Below are 24,040 nucleotides of genomic sequence, written 5' to 3'. Positions count from 1 at the left end.
TTGTGCTGTCGTGGAGGGTCTTCGAAACTGAATTACCGGTAAGTGTAATTCTATTTTCTCTAATCTACTCCTGTTGGTGCTGTCGAGGAGGGATGCCAAAGAATATTGTTCAGGAGGGACTATAGCCTGCAGAACTTTTCTGCCAAAGGCTAAATCTTTTACAGACATCAAATCTAATCTGTAATGCTTGGTAAAGGTATGGACCGAGGACCAGGTGGCAGCTTTGCAGATCTGCTCGATGGAAGCGCTGGCCCTTTCGGCCCATGAGGCTGACATGGCTCTTGGTGGAATGAGCTTTTAGCGACACAGTAGGAGGCAGGTCTTGACTTTTATATGGCTCTGTGATTGCTTTTTTGATCCAGTTAGCTAGAGAACTCTTGGAGGCTTTCTTACCTGTGTTTGGTCCCCAGTACTGGACAAAAATGTTCTGATCTTTTCTCCAAGGCTCCGTCTGTTGTAGGTAGTAAAGGATGATTCTTTGGACATCAAGAGAATGGAATTTAGATTCTCTCATCTTTTGGATTCAGCCAAAACAATGGGAGAATTATCTCCTGTAACATGTGGAAATGAGAAGATACCTTTGGAAGAAAAGAAGGGTCTAGGCAGAGGATTATTCTGTCATCCAGGATTCTTAGATAAGGATCCCTGATGGAAAGGGCCTGGATCTCGCCGACTCCTCTTGGCATTGTGATGACTACTAATAGAGCTGCCTTCCAAGATAATTTGTCCATCTGAGTTTGAGACATAGGTTTGAAGGGTGGGATAGTTAGACCCTTTAGGACTATATTCAGGTCCCAGGTTGGAACCATGATGGACCTTCTTGGACATATTCTAGAGGCCGTTGTCATGAACCTCTATCCACCGGTGGGTCAGCCAGGTTTTGGTCAAAGAATGAGCTTAGAGCAGAGACCTGGACTTTTAGGGTACTGGGTTTTAGTCCTTTAGGTAGACCGTCCTGTAAAAAGTCCAATATCCTGGCAATAATCAGGATGAAGAGGATTGATGGGAGAAGATCCATACCATGTGGAGAAGGTCTTCCATATTATTAAATGGCATTAGTGACCTGCTTCCTGCTTTTTTGTAGGGTGTCTATTACAACATCCGAGAGACCTTTGGCATTCAGGATTAAGGTCTCAGAAGCCAGGCTGACAAACATAAGCTGTGGGGAGCTGGATGAAATATTGGACCTTGACGGAGTAGATTGCGGTCCAGAGGCAGGATAACAGGGCCCTCAGGGTTTAGGAGGCTCAGAGCCCCAAACCAACTTCTCTTTATCCATAGAGAGGCGAATGGTCCCGACTCTGTCCACTCTGATTTTTTGCAAGGTCCTCGGTAGCAATGGAATTGGAGGGAATGCATAGGCCAACCCAAAGTTCCATGGGTGAGAGAACGCATCTATCCTTGAATGGGTCTCTCTGGGGTCTATGGAGAAATATTGATTCACCTTTGCATTCTGTCGACTTGCAAACAGATCTACATCTGGGTGACGCCATTTCCTGGTTATTCGCTGAAACATCTCTGAACTGAGGCTCCATTCTCCCAGGTTTAATTGCGTCCTGCTTAGGAAGTCTGCCTGAATATTGTCGGCTCCTCTCAGATGAAGGGCTGATAGAGACAGGAGATTATGTTCTGCCCAGAAGAAAATTCTCGCTGAGACCTCTCGTAGGCTTCTGAACCTTGTACTGCCCTGATGACGAAGATGGGCCACCGTTGTCATGTTGTCGGAATAAATCATGACGCGAGTTTCCTGGAGAATGGGACCTGCTGCCTTCAGGGCCTCCTCTACAGATCTCATTTCTCTGAAATTTGAGGATTGGTCGTCCATCTCTTTGGGCCAGATGCCCTGGAAGATCTTCTGGGATATGACTGCTCCCCAACCCCTTTTGCTGGTGTCTGTTAGAGAAGAGATTGGGTGCTGAATCCACAAAATACCCTTGGTCAAATTTTCCAGGTTGAGCCACCAGTTGAGAGATACTTTCACATGCTGGGGAAGAGATATTTTTGAGTTGAGCATCTCTGGAGATTTGTCCCAGCGAGAGAGGATGAAGTTCTGAAGGATTCTTGTGCGAGCCTGGGCCCAGGGAACCGCTTGGATACATGCTGTCATTGATCCTAGAACAGACATGGCGAACCTTATGGATACAGTCTTTTGGTTCTTTAGCATCTGGACCCTTGACTTCACATTTAATTGTCCAGATGTTGGTAGCAAGGACCTCTGATCCTGAGAATCTAAGATGATTCTTAAGACGACCTTGTGTTGATGGGGTAAGGTCTGATTTTTCCCCGATTTATGATCCAGCCAAGGACCCCAGGGTCTGTAAGACTAATTGAAGTTGCTCTTTGAGGACAGGAGTAGAAGGAGCCATGATGAGGAAGTCGTCCAGTAAGGTACGATGCAGATATTTTTTTCCCCTGATGTATGCGACTACTTCCCCCATAATTTTTGTAAAGGCCTGGGGCGCCGAGGAGATGCCAAAAGGAAGAACTCTGAACTGGAAATGGCATACTGTCTGATTTAGTGAGACCGCAAACCTCAGATATCGCTGGTAACCTGGGTGAATGGGCACATGGTAATATGCGTCTTTTAGGTCTACGGTAGCCATGACAACGTTTTTCCCGATCAGTGGGATAGTGGTTTTTACTGACTCCATTTTGAACCTTTGGTAAAGAATGTATTGATTTAGCCGCTTCAGGTTGACAATCCGATTGGATCCGTTTGTTTTTTTTACCAGGATTAAATCTTGAATAATGGCCCTTGCCCTGTTCTGTTTCTGGCACAGGGACAATTACTGCCGAAGACAGCATCTGCTGGAGTTCTGATGTTAGAACCTTCTGGAGTTCTGCTGATGGGAGAGATGTTACTTCCAGTCTCTGAGGGGGAAAGGAGGAAAATTCTATTTTTATTCCTGATCTGACCCAGTCTAGGATCTTGCGGTTTGATGTTATTCTCCGCCATTGCAGAATCTGCCTTCCACCTGTCTGGCGTCATTGCCTGTTAGAACGTTGGGATTGAAAAATGCTTCTACCTCTTCCTCCTTTGGGGTAGCTCCAGCAACCCGATTTACCCTTTCCTCTGAATGAGGGATTTTGTGTTTGATGAGGACGAAATGGCCTCTCTTTGGTTCTGGGAGAGACTTCTTTTTATCGGATACCTTCTCCAATAAATCATCCAGTGCCGGACCTAAGACGTATTCTCTCTTGAAGGGTATGGAGCATAATTTGGTTTTAGATAGGATGTCACCGCTCCACATCTTTAACCACAGTGCCCTTCTTGCGGTATTGGAGAACTGAAGTTCTTGCTGCAATCTGGACGGATTCAGCGGAGACGTCCGCCAGGAATCCTGCTGCCTTTTGTAAGAGGGGCAGGGAGGCCAGAAGATCTTCTCTCAAGGTACCACCCTGGATATGATCCTCCAGCTGATGTAATCAGCGGAATAAGGTTCTTGTGACGCAGGTGGAAGCGACGTTCATCTTCAAGGCGGCAGCGGACGTCTCTCATTACTTCCTAAGTAGACTATCCATCTTGCGGTCAAGTGGATCCTTAAGGTGAGAAGAGTCTTCAAAGGGTAAGGTAGGTTTTTTTCCCCACTCTGGCCACCTGGATGTTGACTTTAGGTATCTCTGTCCAGCATTTAGAGACGTCCTCATCTAAGGGGAAGCGATCCTTTAGGTCAGATGGAATGCTCAGCTTCCTTTCTGGAAATTCCCATTCATCCAGAATTAAATTCTGGACGTGGTCATGAATAGGGAACACCATTTTCTTACTTGATCTCAATCCCCCAAACATCTCGTCCTGGACAGTGCAAGATGTTTTCTCCTATTCTACTCCCATTGTATTTCTGACAGCGAGTAGAAGTTCTTCAAGGTCATCCAAGGAGAAGAAAAACTTCCTATCATCCTCTAAACATTCCTCAGTGGCTGAATTTTCTGCCTCTGAGTCCGAGGTATCTTCTGGGGCGTACTTCCTCTTCCTGGATACTGAGGGACCCCAAGAAAAGGATTGTGAAAAGGTGGCCAAGGAAGATTGGATCTCCTATCGAACCATTCCTCTGACTTCATCCATTATGGAGGGTTGCTCCTCACAGATGATTTTTTCCGTACACTACTGACAGAGCCTTTTTGTGGGCGGATGGGAGCTTCTTACTACAAATGGCACATTTGCGACTTGCAGGTTTTTCTTTTGGCTTTGGTGCAGGATCTTTGTCACCCTAAAAGACAAGGGGAAGACCTAAGGATGGATCCTGCACCAAGACGGACCTCCCTTTACCAGATATACTCACTGGGCCAGGGTTTGCGCTGGGCTCTGCAGAGGCTTTAGGGGCAGACACATCCATCATTAGAACCTCAGTCCTACCTTATGGAGTCTTCCATCTGGGTCCTATTTGTACAGGAAACTGAGATCCAGCACCTTTTCCCATCCAATAGGATGAGGCTCCCCCTCTCCAGACATCAGGTCCAGCCACTTTTTTTTCAAATTTCCCGCCAAGATGGCAACCGGAAGCGACATTGCGCCCATTGCAATGCCGGCGCGCGTCACTTTCTGTGTGTGCTCTACGCTGCTGGCAAGACTCCGGAGGAGAGCGGTAGCAAGGTCTTTTGCCCTTAGGTTGATATGCGCATGTCGGACCAAAGCACGTTCCATCTCTGGGACACAGAACCAGTCTCCTTCTTGAGCGGTATGATGGCTGGACATTCCCATCTTGTTTGTACTTGCATATAATTGTTTGTACAGATGAATGAGGCACCTTCAGGTATCTTGCAATTATACCCAAGGATGAGCCAGACTTGTGCAAGTCCACAATTCTCTTCCTGATATCCTAGCTGACCTTTTTAGACTTTTCCATGATGCTACTTAAAGAAGCAGTGTTTCAGGTGTGCATTAAAATACATCCACAGGTGTGTCTCTAACTCAGATGTTGCCAAAAAACTGTAAGAAGCTTCCAAACACAGGACATCATCAAATGGGCAGTCCAGAATTGTTTAAAGGCATAGTAATCTTAGTGTATGTAAACTTTTGACTTTGCAGTAAGTAATAAAAATGCCTTAAAAACACTCTCTCATTATTCTGGCATTTGGCAAATATTAAGAATTATGGTAATACTAACTGACCTAAACCGGAAAGGTTTATTCTGATTGCATGTCAGATATTGAGAAACACTTACATATGTCTCTTTTTATATAGTGTATATAAACCTCTGGTTTCAACTGTATGTCCTGTCAAGTACTGCAAACTGGCAATACTAAATAGTATCGGATTACTACATTTGATACGAAGCTACAGATCACACAAAGCAAATCCCTGTAATCAAGTTTAATATATCCAACATGCCTTGCAGCCAACACAAGCCTTACACACTAAATGGGGATTACTGTACGACACATCACTGCGGCAATAATACTGTAATCTGAGTCCTCAACAATAACTGAAAATACAGAATGGATCACAAAGAGCATACAATAGTGCGATTTCATATCATGACAAGCAGGATAACTAGATAAAGATGTATGTGATGGGTATACCCATTTAACAGTCACTGATAGATGCGATCCTCCCAAACTTCGGGAGAATGGGGCCCTGACGTGATCCACTGTTGGTGGCATGGTGGTCAGAATTCCTATTCATTCGTATGGTAAACCCAACCACCTATAAGCAGTGTCCGGGATCCAATGGGGCTTGCATCTAACTATACATTTGTGGCAGAGTTTGTGGGTATGCAATAGATGTATAAAATAGGAATACAGCCCAGTAAGTGACCCAGCAGTGTAATCAGGGATTCCTTCCACTGCTCTGAAAAAGGCTCAGCATAAAGCTGATGACAGATTTCCTTTTAATTCCCATACATAATTTTAGCAGCTAACACCACAGCCTGGCAGCAGCAGCATTATTACTGTCCATGCGTCTGGACGGGTGGGATTCATGAACCCAGAAATAATCCTGCTGATGATTGATGAGAATGGTTAGTGATACATCGTCTGCCCCCCCCCCTTGCTCCAGCAGCTTCCGCTCCACAGCTTACCTTGTGCCTGTTGGTCTCAGTCTCCTGATTCAACGCAAAACAAACTGGTAATTTGCATATATTCCAGTGTGTTGAGGACGGAACCGGGAAGCCTATATTAGCGGAGACTGTGTAAATGACAAGACAGGACTGCGGTTGAGGATGGGGGAGGGGTGTTCGGTGATTTTGAAAAACGCAGACTAGACTTTTCTATGGGAAATTTTGACGCGGATCAAAAATGGACATCTGTTTGTGATTTTTTGCAGACAGCCAGCAAAAATACCAATGACATGTGAAAAGCTCCATAGCTTATAATGTGTGTGTTCTTTCAGGTATAACCACAGACCACATCCGTGTGGTGCGGTCTGAGTTGGACCACAATGCATAGACTGGACTCCAGTCTCTTAACCTGAACATGACAGCTTGATGATATATGACTGAAGTGAGACATGTGGATTTTGAAAGAGAAAATGAATACTCTGAACTAATTAGTCATGTTCTAACAATTCAGGAAAAATAATTTCAGCGTCTAATATTGGAAAAAATTCAAAATGTTTGTAAAAAACAAGCAACTGCAATTAAAAATCATCTCCTTTTTCAACATTTCAGCAGGATTTTTACACTCGTTTCCTGCTCTGTGTCTAGATTACGGCTACGGTTGCAGTCTAGTATTAGTTTGGATGTCATCAAAACGCCCCAGATGCTTAAAGGGATTGTCCAGGCTTGGAGTTCAAGTCTGCAGACACTGTGTGCATGCAGCAAGTATGTGATTTGCATGCGGTCACGTGCAGACTAAACATGTGCGTCCTTGCTCAATGCAAGTGAATTAAGAGAGGTCGGACAAGTCTAGTAGTAATGTGGCTAAAAGTATGTAAATCGCATACCTGTAGTCACATGACCGCCTGTTCCCAGCACCGGAGTACCCTGAAAGTGAAAACTGTGGATTCACAAGTCAGCAGTTACAGAATGACTGTAGACTTTAACCACAAGCCTGAACAGCCCACTTAAATTTGCCAATTTTTCCCACTTTAAAACTGAAAGGAGTTGTCTCCTTTCAGAAAATCCTGTTGGCTGGATGGTAAGAAAAAGCAAACCACGCTTTGCTTCCCAACAGCAGATCCACCACTCTCAATGTCTGACAGTAGTTGCAGTCCAACAGGTCGACAGTGCGGGAACCAATTACTGAGCTCAGCATAGTCAGAACGCCCCACATAGAGCCCCTGAGCTCAGTAATTGGCCTAGGCACTGTTGACATAAAAAAATAATTTTAAGCATTAGAAAATTTTTCAATTTTCACACTGGCCATTGACTCATAATTTTTGTTCTTCCAGGAAGAGTTTTAAGCAGTCACATTATTATCACGAGCAGGATTTCAGTGAACACCCCTGTACATAGGTCACCACATAATCCACCATTCACAATCTGCAATTTCACAGCTGACCTACCTCTCCCTTCACAATGACCTTTGCACGCTATTGTACATTTCTAGAAAAACAGCATAAATCTAGAATGGACAGTGTGAAAATTGCAACATTTCTATTTTTTAACACCGATAAAAGGGACTGAACCCAAGTCTAAACACAACCAAATCCTAGAAATGAGCACAAAAAGTAAATCGAAGACAGGAACAGATAGGGAGGCATTTATCAAACTGTCCAAACCTTGTTACCTCCACAGTGAAATGTATCCCAGCATGCATCCCTTAAACTTCTGATCAAGCTGGTCATACACATTACAAGTTCCAACAGCCCCGCGTCACTCCAACATCATTTGTAGGGCTGGAGTCCACAGACCACCCCCCCCCACACACATCTGATGGTTGGCCAGTCTCTCATCTTACATTTAATGTGCATGCCTGCTAAAATTTGGGAGAAGAGGAAACTGGAGGAAAAAAGCAGCAATTCCCAGGTGCTGCCAAGAAGGGTAGGAGACTGGATGTGCGTTAATGGAGAATTTATTCATACAACGCGTTTCAGAGCCAATTTGACTCCTTCCTCAGATAAGCCAAACTGACTCTGAAACAGGTTGCATGAATAAGTTCTCCATTAAGGCACATCCAGTCTCCTACACTTCTTGGCAGCGCCTGGGAATTGCTGCTTCCTTTTACTTACTCCCCACCAAGGTGTAGGCCAGCAGCCGGAGCAGCAGCCTCTCATTGTGCCTCACCTGTGATTCACAGAGTTGTGCTAGGTCACAAATCACTCAGGGGAGTGACGACACCCACTAGTTTACATACTTGTCCTCACAATATCACACATGGAGCGCCTCTTTTCTCTCTGTCTTACAAGATTTTGGATAAGGAATGGTACGACTGCTGATCTAGGACACTCTTGGGTTAGTGCATCCCTGGGTCCTGTGTTCATACACCATCAACTGCTCTTATTTAACAGGGTTCACTTTACTTGGGCTTGTAGAGACCGACAATGTCTGCCTGCAGAACTCTCCTGGACAATACAGAGAGATTAAAGGAGTTGTCCACTACTTGGACACCCCACCCTTCTCATATCCCACGCTTGGCTCCGATAAAATAAAAAAAAAAAAACACACTTACTTCCTGAGCTGGCACCGTTCCTGTAGTGTCAACATGCTCTCTCCCTGGGGCTCCCGTGCGTTTGTTGTGACACACGACACCGGCGACTAATGGGCGCTGACGTCACGGTCCCTCATCAAGTTCAATTCGACAGGAGGCAGGAAGTCAGATCAGCTGCAGCCCGGACTTCCGCATGTTTGATTTGTCCGAAGGCGGAGACAGTGACGCCAGCGCTGATGGGGGTCACGTGTCACAACAACCGTGCGGGAGCCCTGGGACCGCGAGTGCCGACACCGCTGAAACAGTGCCGGAATGGGAGGGGAGTATAAACTTTATTTTATCGGGGCCAAACATTTTAGATCAAGAAAAGGCTGTCCAAGTAATGGACCACACCTTTAACTGGTTTATCTAAAGGAACAGATCTCTGATGTATGTTACATTGAAGGCACACAGTGCCATTTTATGTATCAAAAAAACAAGATTCAACTTTTTTTTTTCTTTGCTGGATGCATAGTCAGAGGCTGCATAAATATGATGTATAGAAAGCTTTTTCTGTCTATTTGACAAACACACGGCCCAAATGTGATGTGAACAAAGCCTAAGAGATAGGAAAAAAATATTACACCAAGACTGAAAACACAAATCGTTAGGTTGGACTCGCATGCCAACGATGCCAGTCATATCTCACCAGCAAAGCAGCGCACACAATAGAATACTCTAACATATAATATTTACAGGCTCATTACTTCTACAAATGAATTGTGAAAAGACTCAAACCATATACAGAAAATAGAGCTAATACAGGGAACACAGGGCTACCTAGCCCTCTCTGCAATCAATGAGCGACGATCGCTCCAGTGCACTTGTTGGAAATAACCCTTTATTATCCACCTACTTGCCTGATAAGCACAATTCTTAAAGCTTTCATCATGGCCTTTCGGAAGTACAGGACCGAGGCTTTCAATGCTCAGTTTCTTACATGATCATTTTGGCAGCATTTACTTCCTTAAATCCAAAGCATGTGTCAAGGCCGCGCATTCCCTAATTCAATGTCAAGCGGACGAACGTTGACTCAAATAATTACTGAGAGTGTTTGTTTCCTTCTGGAACGTCGCCTTGTGAAAACCAAGGAACCATCAAAGCAAACCTACAAAAAAGGTGAACTCTACTTAAAAGGGATGTCTACTATTAAACCATCCCTGCTTGATCATTTCTGGGCCCCATAGAAAATAAAAACAACGTATACATGACTGCTGCAGCCAATCAGCAACCACTGATTTGCTGCAGCTCATCAATGTTTAGTCAGATCGAACGTCCACTCTGATGAAATAATAAAGGCTGCTGCAGTCACGTGAGACAATGTCACGTCACCTGGTGGCGTTAACCCTATTATTCCACGCTTCACATGACAAGCTCCCAGGCACCTGCAAAGTGTATAGCTTATTAAACACATCTTAAACCTGGTGTACTTACTTTGAAACTGGAAGTCTTAATGGATGCATAAACTGTATTTAGCCTCGGCCCACCCAGCCTGTCTTGACTGTTGCAGCTTGTACTGAGCAGGGTGAGATTTCAGCAGCAAGAAGGAAACACTGAGGAGCTGTCAATCAGGCTCCTTGAGTAAAGATGGAGCTTAAATTTCATAAAGGAATGTACAGCCATTCAAACATGGATTTATAAAGTAATTACACCATCATCAGGTCCAAGATCTATTTAATTACTGAATATATGCAGTTTGTACTGCCAAATCTGCTGAAAGAGCAGATAGAGGAGCTCTGCAGTATTATAGGAGATCTAAGAGGAAGAAAATGATTCTGTACATATGGCTATTTTGTAGCTTCAATTGAGTCCATCAAGGGTCAGCAACCCCAGAAACGTTATTAGGAGATTCTGGATGTTATGTCAGCTGGAAGCCCAATAAAATGGTATTCAGACCCATCAAGCAGCTCCAAAGCCAAGACCTAACAGATGGACAGGCAGTAATACTTTGGTATAAGGATTCTATATACTGTTTGCATTGCAGTAATTAGCTTACAGTAGTTGCCCAAAAATAATTAAATTGTAATAAAAATAAAACAGCAAACTATATATTTACACACAACAAAAGGTTTCTAAAGTACAGTTCACTACCTCCCCTCCCCCCAAAAAAGCTTTCAAATGGCTCCATCAAAGGAATGGTGAAATGAAGTGTCGCATGGTACAAATGTAGCACAACAAATATACTGTTCGTTTGACTGATCATACTGATCCCCCCAAATATAAACTAATAAACTTAGCAAGTCAGATATGAGCCAATATTGTGCATTATTCTGCAAACCAGCTATAATGTTAGTAATAAGTTAATCGATAATTTGAAGGAAAAAAAAAACAACCGTATATATACACGGTATATGCATTGTCTATAAGTTTCAAAATAAGTCAGCTCTAAAGCAGTTAAAACCCCTCGTAAATTAGAAAAATAACATTTGTATAACAATACCTGTACTTTTTACCATGCAGCAACCTGTAGTAAAGGGAATCACAAGTTCTATTACCACCTAATCTGATAGCGGCAGAGATCCTGATTCCGTGTGATGTCATTTACTGAGCGGCTTGCTGTAATTGTAATAAAAACACTTATCAACAGAAGATCACTCGAAAACGAATAAACCTGCTGCCAAGCAGTCCTCCATAGTCATGAGCAGGGCTGTGGAGTCGGTAAGCCAAACCTCAGACTCGACTCCGACTCCCTCATACATGGCTCATGTTTAAGTGATAAATTCACTGTAGCACAGATTCATCTCAGCTAAAAGTCTAGATCCTTAGATCAGGAATAGGACAGACATTTATAGGACATTTCATAACTTTCCCAAATTCTTATGAAAAATATTCCCCACAAACTGCATTGAATTACTGTACCCAGTTTATTATATATTTTAGTAGTCGGAGTCGGTCCATTTTATACCGTCACCGACTCCACAGCCCTGGTCATGAGCACTGTATACCCCCTCACCACTGATCAGCAGCTTTTTGCCTATGCAGCGTACACAGAAAGCTGCCAATAAGTGGTGGTGGGGTTATACAGAGCTCAGCATTCAGAGAACTGGTAGATCTGCAGCAGTTAGAACAGGGAGCAAGCAGCCCAGTGAGTGATACATCTCTGGAATCAGGGTCTCTGCCCCTCTATTATACTGCTCTCAGATTGGGCCAGCAAAGCCTGGTAACAGATTCCATTTCAAACCAAGTGATAGCAGGAAATGGAGCAGGGTAGTGACTGCACATGGTTACGGTGGCTCGGCCTAACATCTAAGGCCCCCCCTTTTGCTACCACATTATTTCATCAGAGAAAACTCCACATTACCCTGCAGATCACTGGTTGCAAGAAGCCTTTGAACAGGTACACAGAGCGATAAGTACACAAAAGTAATCCTTTAATCTGGCATCCGATGGTCCATTACCGAACTGCATAGTAATCTGGCAATAAAAAAGTCCAATTCTGAGCCTCCGGGGATTACACAGATTAACACAGCGGTAGTATCAGATTTTAGTTTGGGCTGACCTACTGGGGTTCTATCTACAAAGATCTAATAATCCAGAGCCCCTTCATGCTGGATTACACTGTATGTATTCTGTACTTTATAGATTTACAAACCTAAAGGAATTGATATTCCTGGTAAGCACCCTGTAATCACAAGGCAGGGCTGTAACCTGACCACAATCTCATAATCACTATAGTTTGAGCAGCCGCTAACTGAGGAGGCGGCTCTGGGTTCCATAGCACTGCGCTCCCTCCTGCCAGACAGCTATGTGACAGTGCACCAGAGAGAAGGGCATATGGCAGGGTGGGAGATCAGGCTCATCCTCACCCCCTCCATCCCTAAAAATCAAATCATCTCCTGCGGACAAGGAAAGTGCCGCAAACACAAAAACGTAGGAGTCATGAAGAGCAGGAAGGCAGCGGGCAGAAAGCTCATCACTTACATCAAAGAGCTGGAGGGCAACGGCTATCATCTCTCTCATAGGGATGAAGAACCCCCCTCCTTACCAGACAGATGCCCACAAGACCATGGGAAATTACACACTTCTAATAAAGACATTACACCATCTTGTCAAGAGGCAGAGCCTGACAGCCCCGGCTAACCAGTATATACCAGCGCTTGGCCAACCAGGGAACTAGAGAAGCAGTATATGACAGCAATGAATGGCTCCATAATACTTCAGAAAGTACCCAGCACCTAGTGCCAAGCAATACTTGGGGAGAAGTACACAGTATATGCCAGGAGATGGGCACCTCTATCTTATAGATACAGGGTACCCAGTGCTTGATCGCCCGGCACACACAGCACCTGCAAGTGTACGAGGGGCACAGTGACCAAGTACATGCCATTGCCCGACTTCCTCATATACTTCAGAGATGGCACATGCCAGCACATGAAAAAGCCTAGTGACCATGTACATGCCAGTCACAAACTTGCCAGTTCCTAACAATCCTGTATACTATAGACATAGCACACACCAGCATACGAAAAAGTGTAGTGACCAAGTATATGCCAGTGTATGGAAGTGCTAAGGTGCCAAGTCTATGCATCGCCTCATCGCGCAGTAAGTCTATACCCACCACAGTAGAAACCCTTGCAGAACAGTATATACCAGCAGCTAATAAACCAGTGTATGCCCAATGGTGGTCACCCAGTCCTCTGTACTACACGCCAGGTCTGATCACCTGCTTTAGACACTTGGCAGCAGTTTGTACCAATACATGCCAGCTCCGGATGGCCCGCTGGCATAAGAGGTGCCATTGTGACAGGCTCCAGAGGCTCATTTTCAACCATAACGTTTCAGTGAAGAGGAAGCCGAGCCTCTAACACATGGAGCCTCCCAGCCAGTGCCTGAAGGCAGCCGGGCACAGGTACCTGGGCACATTCAGTAACCACAGCCCAAGGCAGAGTGCAAGCAGTGCCAGACGGCCACAGAAGCCTCCTAGCCTGGCACATAGTCTGTAGAACATGATGCTATGTGCCTGGCACAACCATGGGACACAGTCTGCAGGGCATGGAGTGATCTGCCTGGCACACAGTCTGCAGGGCATGGAGTGATCTGCCTGGCACACAGTCTGCAGGGCATGGAGTGATCTGCCTGGCACACAGTCTGCAGGGCATGGAGTGATCTGCCTGGCACACAGTCTGCAGGGCATGGAGTGATCTGCCTGGCACACAGTCTGCAGGGCATGGAGTGATCTGCCTGGCACACAGTCTGCAGGGCATGGAGTGATCTGCCTGGCACACAGTCTGCAGGGCATGGAGTCTGGAGACCATGCTGAGATCAGGCAGCCTCCTGCACTTTGCCCATGAGGACAGAAGTGTGCTCGGCCTCCCCCTGGTGCCACCTCCCCAGCACTCGGCGGGCAGCAGCGGGCACTCACCAAGGGTCGAACTCGTGGATGATGCTCTCAAAGCGGATAACTGCAAAGAGCCTGGAGCTGAAGCCGGCCAGCCAGGCCAGGAAGAGGATGGTGAAGGAGAGCAGGGACTGCCAGCCCGCCGGCTGCGACAGGCCCCCCGAGAGCCCTCCCCCGGGGGAGTCCGAGCGCCCGGAGCTCAGGGCGGGGGAGGAGGCCCCGGAGTTGGCGGTTGCCGCTTTGTGCTTATTATCCAGGGCTGCGTGCTCCGCCATGTTGGATTCCCCCCCGCTGGCCGCTCCTCCTCCTCCTCCCGGGGTGGGGGTGTGTGTTGGGGGCGGGCGGGGGCTGAGGACGGTCGGTGACTGCTCGGGAATGAGGAGGGAGCTTTAAAATGCGCAGGCACGGGGCTCGTCCGCTGCAGGACACCGGTATCCTCCGCTGCTCCGTGCCGCTACTAGTCGAGGTTCCGTCGGAGCGTCCGCGCACGCCGTCCACATCACAGTCCCGGGAGTAATCCAGACGAGAGGCCGGCGGGACGGAGCCGCTCAGCGCTCCTCAGCTCTCAGCTCAAATGACATTTCCTAGTCAGAGCTGAGGAGAAGGAGGGGCGTCATGACAGACCCCGCCCACTGTTACAGTGCCTAAACTCCCCGCCAATAAACAAGCGACAGGTACGTGGGGGGCGGAGCTACGGAAACCCCAGAGCCAGTGGTAGACAATAGACCGCTAACGCCCGCCTTTTTCCGCTGCTGATGACGTCACGCAGAGGCGGGACCTCCCTGACACTTCCCTGTGGGCCTAAGGCACGTGCTGTCAGCTGAACTGGAAAAAGGAAAAGCGTGAAGTGATTGACGGGCCGTCTCGACCAATAGCAGTGCAAGGCGCACGGGAAAGGCGGGGACTCTACGGAGACTGCGGAAAATGAGCTGTGGCTGGGGGCGTGGCTTCTGGGCCCTCGTCATCCAATTATTTCTCTCCAATATGTGAGAATCTGCCGTCAACTCATTCATTGCCGGAAACGTGAGAGCGGGGCGGCTGCACCCGGTGGAGTCCAGGAGGGTCCTCTGCAGAACGACCTGGTCGTTACTGTATGCCGTGTGTGTGCAGCAGCGCAGCCTGGTCGCGTGCTGCTGGTCTACAGTCACATCGCATGGGGGCAGTGTCTGCTCATCCCAGGGACAGAGCCACGTCCTCACAGCTGTCAGCGATCATCCCCGAGCGACGGCCGATCACCGACATACAGTGATTGTACACGCGAGGCCTCACCGGGAGACACCGCCTCCTTGTGGCTAATGGGGGCAGGTGACTGTGATTACTGGGGTCTGGACCCTGAGACCCCACTGATCTCAGCAGCCAGCGCCCCAAGACGCCGGGGCAAGTAATCGTGCGACCTCCGCTACCTGTCAATAGCAATGGTCAGTGGGGTCTCAGGAGCCAGACCCCAATGTCACAGCCATTCTGTGAATAGGTGATGTGAATGGGACCACCCTGTAACAGGACCTGAGACCCCTCACTGGAGTATTAGTTTACATGAGTGCCTCCTCCAGATGCAGCTGCCTCACGATTCTGGAACAGTTATTCTCTTCCCTCTGTGCCCCTCCACCCCAGAGGTCTGCCCCCGCCAACCCCAGAGGAGTCCTGTGGTACACGCCCAGTTGGTTGAAGGGTAAATTTGTATTATTAGGGGGGGCATAACTGGCATAGGGGGGCACAAAAGAAAAAGGAAAACTTCCAGAATCAGTGGAACAGATGCAACTGTAGGAAGCACTTGGCTTACAGGAAAGACCCTGGAGGAGGTCTATAAGGAGGCAGACCCATTATAGTGTACCCACACAAAGGCACTAGAATCTGTCAGTGTATGGGCATTCTGCCCACCGCTACTGCTCCAATGGCAGATGGCCACACGGCTGGTGGGGGGGCCCGCACCAGATCCCCCCGTCAGTCATCACCCTTTCAACTGTATGGTAATCATGCAGCTCCCTCCTCCATCATTGTTCATCTGACGTTGCAGTACAGAGCTGCAGAAGACGCGTTGAGGAGACCGGAGCAGCGAGGAACGGGGAGAGGTAAGTATTTTATTTATTTTTAAATCAATAAGTACTTGTAGGGCCCATTACATTATATGAAAGGCTATGTGGGGCCCATTATAATATATGGAAGGCTATGTGGGAGGGGCATTATACTGTTTGGAGGGCTATGTGAGGACCAGTATACCGTGTTGAGGTTTGTTTGGGGGCCTTTATACCGTGTTGGGGTCACCATAGTTTGTCAGGTGGGTACAGTAGGGTCACCATATTGTAGATCTGGAGGGCGCTGTGTAGGAATTCACTGTGTGGGTATTGTACTGTGTCACCTATAACAGCAGGGGGAATCACTCAGATTTCCCGGCTGCTACATATTTGTCAAGGAGAACACCAATATGTCAAGGAGACGCAGCCCCGCTGCCTCCATTCATCAGCACAATTACGAAATTGACTGACAAGTGATGGACGAGGCCACAGCAGCTTCCACTACTGGGACAGTTATTGGAGAACTCAGTGAGCGTATGGTGTATACATCTCTGATTCCAACACAAGGACTACATACTGTACAGCTGAAACCAGAAGTTTACATACACTATATAAAAAGACACATATGCATGTTTTTCTCAATATCTGACATGACATCAGAACAAACCTTTCCCGTTTTAGGTCAATTAGGATTACCATAATTTTTAATATTTGCCAAATGCCAGAATAATGAGCGAGAGAGAATGTTTTAAGGCATTTTTATTACTTACTGCAAAGTCAAAAGTTTACATACATTTCATTAGTATTTGGTACCATTGCCCTTAAAGTGAATGACTTGGGTCAAACGTTTGGGATAGCCTTCCAGAAGCTTCTCACAATAGTTGGTCGGAATTTGGGGCCATTCCTCCTGACAAAACTGGTGTAACTGATCCAGGTTTGTAGGTCGCCTTGCTCTCACCTGCCTTTTCACAGCTTTGCCCATAAATTTTCAATTGGATTGAGATCAGGGTTTTGTGATGGCCACTCCAAATATTGACTTTATCATTAAACCATTTTCTTTTACCGTTTTGGCAGTATGCTTCGGGTCATTGTCATTTTGAAAAACCGATTTCTGCCCAAGCTTTAACTTCCTGGCTGATGTCTTGAGATGTTGCTTCAGTATTGCCACATAATCTTCTTTTCTCATGATGCCATCTATTTTGTGAAGTGCACCAGTCCCTTCTGCAGCAAAACAACCCCACAACATGATGCTTCTACCCCCATGTTGCACAGTTGGGATGTTGTTCTTAGTCTCCCAAGCTTCTCCCTTTTTCCTCCAAATGTAACGATGGTCATTATGCCCAAAAAGTTCAATTCTAGTTTCATCAGACCACAGGACATGTCTCCAAAAATTAAGGTTTTTGTTCCTGTGTGCATTTGCAAACATTAATCTGCCTTTTTTAGTTTCTTTTAGAGTAATGGCTTCTTCCTGGCAGAGTGGCCTTTCAGCCCATGGTGATACAGTACTCGTTTCACTGTGGTTATTCACGCAATCTTACCAGCTTCCGCCATCATCTTCACAAGGTCTTTTGCTTTTGTTATTGGGATGATATGCACATGTCGGACCAAAGCACGTTCATCTCTGGGACACAGAACCCATTTCCTTCCCGAGCGGTATGATGGCTGGACATTCCCATCTTGTTTTGTACTTGCGTATAATTGTTTGTACAGATGAACAAGGCACCTTCAGGTATATTGAAATTGTACCCAAGGATAAGCCAAACTTGTACAAATCCACAAATCTCTTCCTGATATCTTGGCTGATTTCTTTACACTTTCCCATGATGCTACAAAAAGAGGCAGTGTGTTTCAGGTGTGCATTAAAATACATCCACAGGTGTGTCTCTAATTAACTCAGATGTTGCCAAAAAACCTATTAGAAGCTTGCAAACACATGACATCATCATATGGGCAGTCCAGAATTGTTTAAAGGCATAGTAATCTTCGTTTATGTAAACTTTTGACTTTGCAGTAAGTAATAAAAATGCCTTAAAACATTCTCTCATTATTTTGGCATTTGGCAAATATTAAAAATGATGGTAATCCTAATTGACCTAAAACGAGAAAGGTTTATTCTGATGTCATGTCAGATATTGAGAAAAACATGCATATGTGTCTTTTTATATAGTGTATGTAAACTTCTGGTTTCAACTGCACATATATACCTTGGTACGGTCACTGCCATCTCCACAATAACAAATTAACCACTAGCTGCCACCACTAATCATTTATACAGGCTGATTGGACACCCATTACAGGTAGTATATGGCTTCAGGGGTGCGGTTTACAGAGCAAGAAGAGCAGAGCTATTACATTTTATATATTTAATCTGGACAGCTAAGCAGTGTTTATAAAAATATACAAAGATGTTACAAGATGGGAACAAAACAATACGGTATATACAATTATATGACATAAAAGGGATAACAAAAGAGAATTACTAAACCTGATGTTGCAGGAATGGCTCCTATCTTTATGGAGGGAAGCGCTTTGATTAGGAAAGTCGACTACTCTCACATTTTCTTCCAGAAAATGAACAATGACAGAAATCCAAACTCAGATTTTTTATTAGATCAAGGTTACGCCCACATACTACTCGTTGGTGAGCAGGGGGCTGGTCGTGGGATGTGCTCGGACTTTAGAAAGTTATAAGATCCCCAACTTTCAGGATATCTTTGCACCCGGAGGTCCCAGGCGGATGATATTGTCCTCATGTTTTCTGTCATGATTTTACCTTTCTATAGAGATGAAACATGGCATGGATAGCATCATCCATCTTCCTCTATTAAGTTGAAGGCGTTCGTCTGGCCTTACGGAGATGTGAGTGAATGTGTTATGTTTGTCCCTTTGCTAAGACGATGAAAATATATCCCCTGAATATGGGATTGATGCAAACCCCAATATTCATCATTGGCCACTGGCTCCTGAAAATCTGAGACCAGTCCTTTGAACAAAGCAAGCTCTTGCCTCGACAGTGTACTTCTCCACCTCTGTGTATACGAAACCTAGGCCTTATGTCTGGTTCTCAGCTTAGATCTCTGCTGTAATTACCTGATCACTGCAGGAGGTCATACTTCAATGGATTTTGAAGTGTTATCTCTTTCTCAATTCTCTTATTATAATTAATCCCATATATTCAATGTGAGGGTGATTTGTCCCCTCTCCGGAGATGTCTTTATGGAGGTTACAATTATTCTCTCCGACATACTGTGTTTGTGAGGCACTTTTGTTGACATCATACTTTATTGGGGCAATTAAAGGTTAATCTAGGGCTTCAATAGGAGGAAAATTACTCTGTAAGGGCTGCAAAGTTGTGAAATATGCTCGTCTGTGCCCCACATACTATTTTTTTTCTGTATGAAATAATAATTGTTACATATGAACTGTTCAGGTCAATTTGACCCAATAGTGTTTTATACTGATCTCTCATCATAATTTCAGTCACATAAACGATTTATAATAACATTGTGGATTATTTATTGCATCTACTATTATTTATCGATTTCTCCAGCTCTTGCAGGTCTGTGCGCTCGATGCATTTGCAAGTTACTGCAGATGGATGGGCTTTGAGTACAGGTCTGTGTAGGTGTGTTTCGCTGTAGTATATAAGCTCTTATTGTTGCTACACTGGTTAGGGTTTGCTGCAATTTTATTATTATTATTGTTGTTTGTTTATATAGCGCTATTTCATTCCACAACACTGATTTTTACCCCGTGAAAGTCGTGAGTGTCCATTTTTTGGAAAGTTGGATAAAAATGTGGCGACAATGTCCATAGATTGAAGCTGAAATGGGAAAGCTTGCAAATGCCTCAGATTCTGAAGAAGATATCCAACTGGAGAAAGTGTCTGAAGATGAGGACCACATAAATGGCAGGGAAAGGGATTATGAGAATTCTAAAGCTGAATCTGATGAGGCACGATACACAGACAACTAGTCCAATGCAAGCAATTCAGTCTAAAAACAAAGATGTAATATGGAACTTGCAGCCTTCTGCCCAGGCAGGAAAACTGTCCTCTGCTGGCAGCAGATAATAACTAGCCGCTATTAGAGAAGTTTTGGATAAATGGTTAGAGATTCTTCCAAAATGATACAATACTGGTGAGAATGTCACTGTGGATGAACCACTAGTGGCATTCTGAGGTAGGTGCCCTTCGCACCATATATACCGAGTAAGTCAGCAAAGTACGGCATCAAGATATGGACACTGTGTGACAGCAGCAGTTCATACGCTCAGGTATATACAAGAAAAAAGCCTGGAGAAAAACCTGAAAAGAATCAGGAAATGCAAGTCACTTCAGATTTGACATATGGACTAAAAGGGCAAAATGTGACAACTTTTTTACATCGCACCAACTTGGGCAGCTGTTGCCAAAACGAAAACTTACAAATATGGGCAATGTAAGAAAAAGCAAGAATGAACTGCTGCAAGGTATCCTTGGTAAAAGATGTTCATAGTTCAACGTTTTACTTTACTGGAAATATGACAATGGTTTCTTACATTTCCTAAAAAAACAAACAGGTCATTCTGATGAGCACGATGCACCCCGACAATGCAGTAAGTAGTCGAGATGACAAAAAGCCGCAGATATTAGATTATAATTCCACCAAAGGGGCAGTTGATACACAAGATCAACTAATAGCTACGTACACAAGCAAACCTAAAACCAATCTGTGGCCAATGGTTTTATTTTAGAGCATTGTTGATGTATCTGCCTACAATGCATTTGTTTTATGGCGTGAAATAAACCCTGATCGGAAAGCCAATAAACTGTATAAACGAAGACTCTTTCTGGAAGAATTAGGAAAGTCACTTGTTATGCCATCTATTTTAGGAAGAAAAGTAAAACCCAGAATTGAAGGAGCAGCAGCCATAGTAAACCGTATCCAGCAGCATGCTCAACAAAGCAAAGCCACAGCCTCCACCAGCACTGGAAAAAGCCTAAAAAGGAAAACATGCAGCATTTGTCCATCTTTATGTGATAAAGCAAATATTACATGTTGTAGTAAATATTTATGTAGAGCACACGTGAGTTATTTCTGTGCAGAAGGTAAGAATGCCTGAATATAGTAATAAGTGAACGTGTACAACCCTATTCTAAAGAACATAAAGCAACTGAAGTTTTGATTTTTATTTATTTTTTGTTTTTGACCAACCATGTTCACACACAGTTAAATAATGCAACTGGTATTCAAATAATATGCTTAGAGTAGCTAAATGTCAAAATTAGCAGACTTTAATAGGTTGAGTCATATTGACCCGAACAGTACAAGTGTATAGTCAATATGAACAGAACAGCAGGGTTAAAAGAGTTGTCACTCGGACAACTACTTCTCAATCCGTTTGTTTTCACCTCATAAAATAATAACACATACTTTCCTCTAGCACTGGTGGCTTTCCAGCAGTGTCAGCATGGGTTCTCTCGGGGATCGCGTCACATTGTTATGTTATGCGATCCCTCTCCTTGGCTTCAGACATACGGTGTCACATACATCCAGAGGAAGTGAGAGACCTCCGGAAGAGACAGTGCCGACACTGCTGGAAAAGCGTCGGCACCAGACGGAGTATAATTGGTATTATTTTTCTGAGGGCAAACATACAAATTAAGAAGTGGTTGTTCGAGTAGTGGACAATCTCTTTAAACGCTGCTGTTGGCGCACCAAATCCATGTTATGTGGTCCACCTGGGTGATGGGGCATGTCACAAAGGGGCATGTGCATGAGGTCTGTGGCTGTGTTTTCATGCAGTGGGTAAGGCCCTGTGTCTGTGATGGTCATTTAGTGTGTCCACTGGGTAAGCTCAATGTATATACACTAAAAATGTCCATAGGGTTAAATTAGCGACATGGAGGCTAAGAATAATAACCTTTATAGCATCAGCATACTGCAGAACTTTAAAAACCAAAAACAAGTAAAACACCCAAATAACTGGAAGTAAATGAATAAATCGCACAGTGCAAAAATAATGATAAATAATAAAGGGTATTTAGTTAACATCATTTTGATCAAAAGAATGTAAAAGCCATCCCACCACGTCACGGTAACCCTTATGGGACAGTTCTAACTCTAATATTAAAACCTTACCATTTGTCAAGTGACATATATATGGATAAGGGCAGAGAGACTGAACCCTTAGTAGAAGCATAGACCTGAGAGGCAGAATGAACCTTTCAGCTCAGACAAAGGGCGGCCACACCCTTATATGCACTAAAGCACACTAAACTGCAAAGTAAAAACCTGGGAGTCTGAACTGAAACGTAAATTGATGTGCATGCAAAATGTAAATGCATGTTCACATAAGGCCACTAGACAGAGAAAAACCAAAAACAAGCAAAATACCCAAATAACTGGAAGTAAATGGATAAATCGCACAGTGCAAAAATAATGATAAATAATAAAGGGTATTTAGTTAACATAATTTTGATCAAAATAATGTAAAAGCCATCCCACCATGTCACGGTAACCCTTATGGGACAGTCCTAACTCTAATATTAAAACCTTACCATTTGTCAAGTGACATACATATGGATAAAGGCAGAGAGACTGAACCCGTAGTAGAAGCATAGACCTGAGAGGCAGAATGAACCTTTCAGCTCAGACAAAGGGTGGCCACACCCTTATATGCGCTAAAGCACACTAAACTGCAAAGAAAAAACCTGGGAGTCTAAACTGAAACGTAAATTGATGTGCATGCAAAATGTAAATGCATGTTCACATAAGGCCACTAGACAGAGAAAAAACAAAAACAAGGAAAATACCCAAATAACTGGAACTAAATGGATAAATCGCACAGTGCAAAAATAATGATAAATAATAAAGGGTATTTAGTTAACATAATTTTGATCAAAATAATGTAAAAGCCATCCCACCACGTCACGGTAACCCTTATGGGACAGTCCTAACTCTAATATTAAAACTTTACAATTCAGGGGGGGCATGTACAGACAATATCAGACATCACCATGTAACACATAGTTCAACAGTTACAGTAGTGAGGGCTCACAAGCTTACAATCTATAAGGAAATAGGGGGGCACCAAAGGTAAAAAGCTCTTGTTGTGTAAGGTCCAGCCATCATTATAATAAATAAATATTGAGTGCATGCAGGTTGTAGAAACAGGTATTACAAGGGACCGGATTTCTGAAGAAAATTTAGGAAGGGAGAATAGTGAATAGCTGTATTAGTGAAGTGAGGTGACTGGCTGTCTAAAGAGATGTGTTTTTAGAGCACAACCGGATTGTCTGGGGTAGTGCATTACAGAGAACTGGGGACGGGATTGGGAGGTTTGGATTATGGAGGATGTTAAGCTTAGGTTATTAGCGGAACAGAGAGTACGGGTAGGGTAGTAGATTTAGATTAGAGAGGAGATGTAGGGTGGCGCAGCACTGTGGACAGCTGTGTGGGTGAGAGTGATGAGTTTACAGTATATTGTGCTCTGCAGCAGATGGGTAACCAGTATAATGACTGGCATAGGGAGGCATCAGTGTAATGGCTGAACAGAAATATAATCCTGGCTGCTGCATTTCTACGCTCATCTGCATGAGCCATAAGAGCGGGACTGATTAGTAGAGAGTTGGAGTATTCCAGATGAGAATGAATCAGAGCGACAGGAAGCGTGAACGTGACATGAGCGAGTGATGGATCGGATATAGGAAGGGAAAGATCTGAGTCAAATATAACACCTAGACAGTGAGCGTGCTGCTTGGGAGTTATGCTAGAATCACCAATGGAAAAGGCAATATCGGGATTAGGTAGAATAGTAGAGGGAGGTAACACGAGCTAAATTTTGGAAAGACTCAAATTCAGATAGAAGGAAGATATGATGATCGAGACAGCGGACAGACAATCACTTATATGTAGTATTACTGTGGGGTGATATCAGAAAAAGATGTAGATAATTGCAAAACACAATGTAGTGAATTGGGGCCAATAGGCCAAAGTATTTTTTGCGAGAAAACTGATGCAGAACACTTTGAAAACATTTTTTTTTTATTTAAAATGAGCTCTGGAGTCAGATTCTCCGGGAGATATATGGTCGGCCCATAGATCTTAACAACTCATTTACATATAAGAAAAATGAGAATTTC

General features: G+C 44.5%; 1 protein-coding gene across 1 annotated transcript in view; it reads right to left on the bottom strand.

The window, feature by feature from the left end:
• STT3B (STT3 oligosaccharyltransferase complex catalytic subunit B) overlaps positions 1–14,516 on the bottom strand; it is a 125,037-nt gene extending 110,521 nt beyond the window's left edge. Inside the window, exon 1 of the mRNA XM_073678032.1 lies at positions 13,928–14,516. Coding sequence (XP_073534133.1) covers positions 13,928–14,178 — 251 coding nt within the window. The 5' untranslated portion in view covers positions 14,179–14,516. The remainder of the gene's footprint in view (positions 1–13,927) is intronic.
• Positions 14,517–24,040: the final 9,524 nt, after the last annotated feature.

The sequence above is a fragment of the Phyllobates terribilis genome, unplaced genomic scaffold, assembly GCF_046119375.1.
Source record: "Phyllobates terribilis strain yellow unplaced genomic scaffold, ASM4611937v1 Scaffold_4__5_contigs__length_816908805, whole genome shotgun sequence".
NCBI classification, from domain to species: domain Eukaryota; kingdom Metazoa; phylum Chordata; class Amphibia; order Anura; family Dendrobatidae; genus Phyllobates; species Phyllobates terribilis.
Note: the sequence above shows the minus strand (reverse complement) of the source record. Positions and strands in the feature narration are given on the sequence as shown.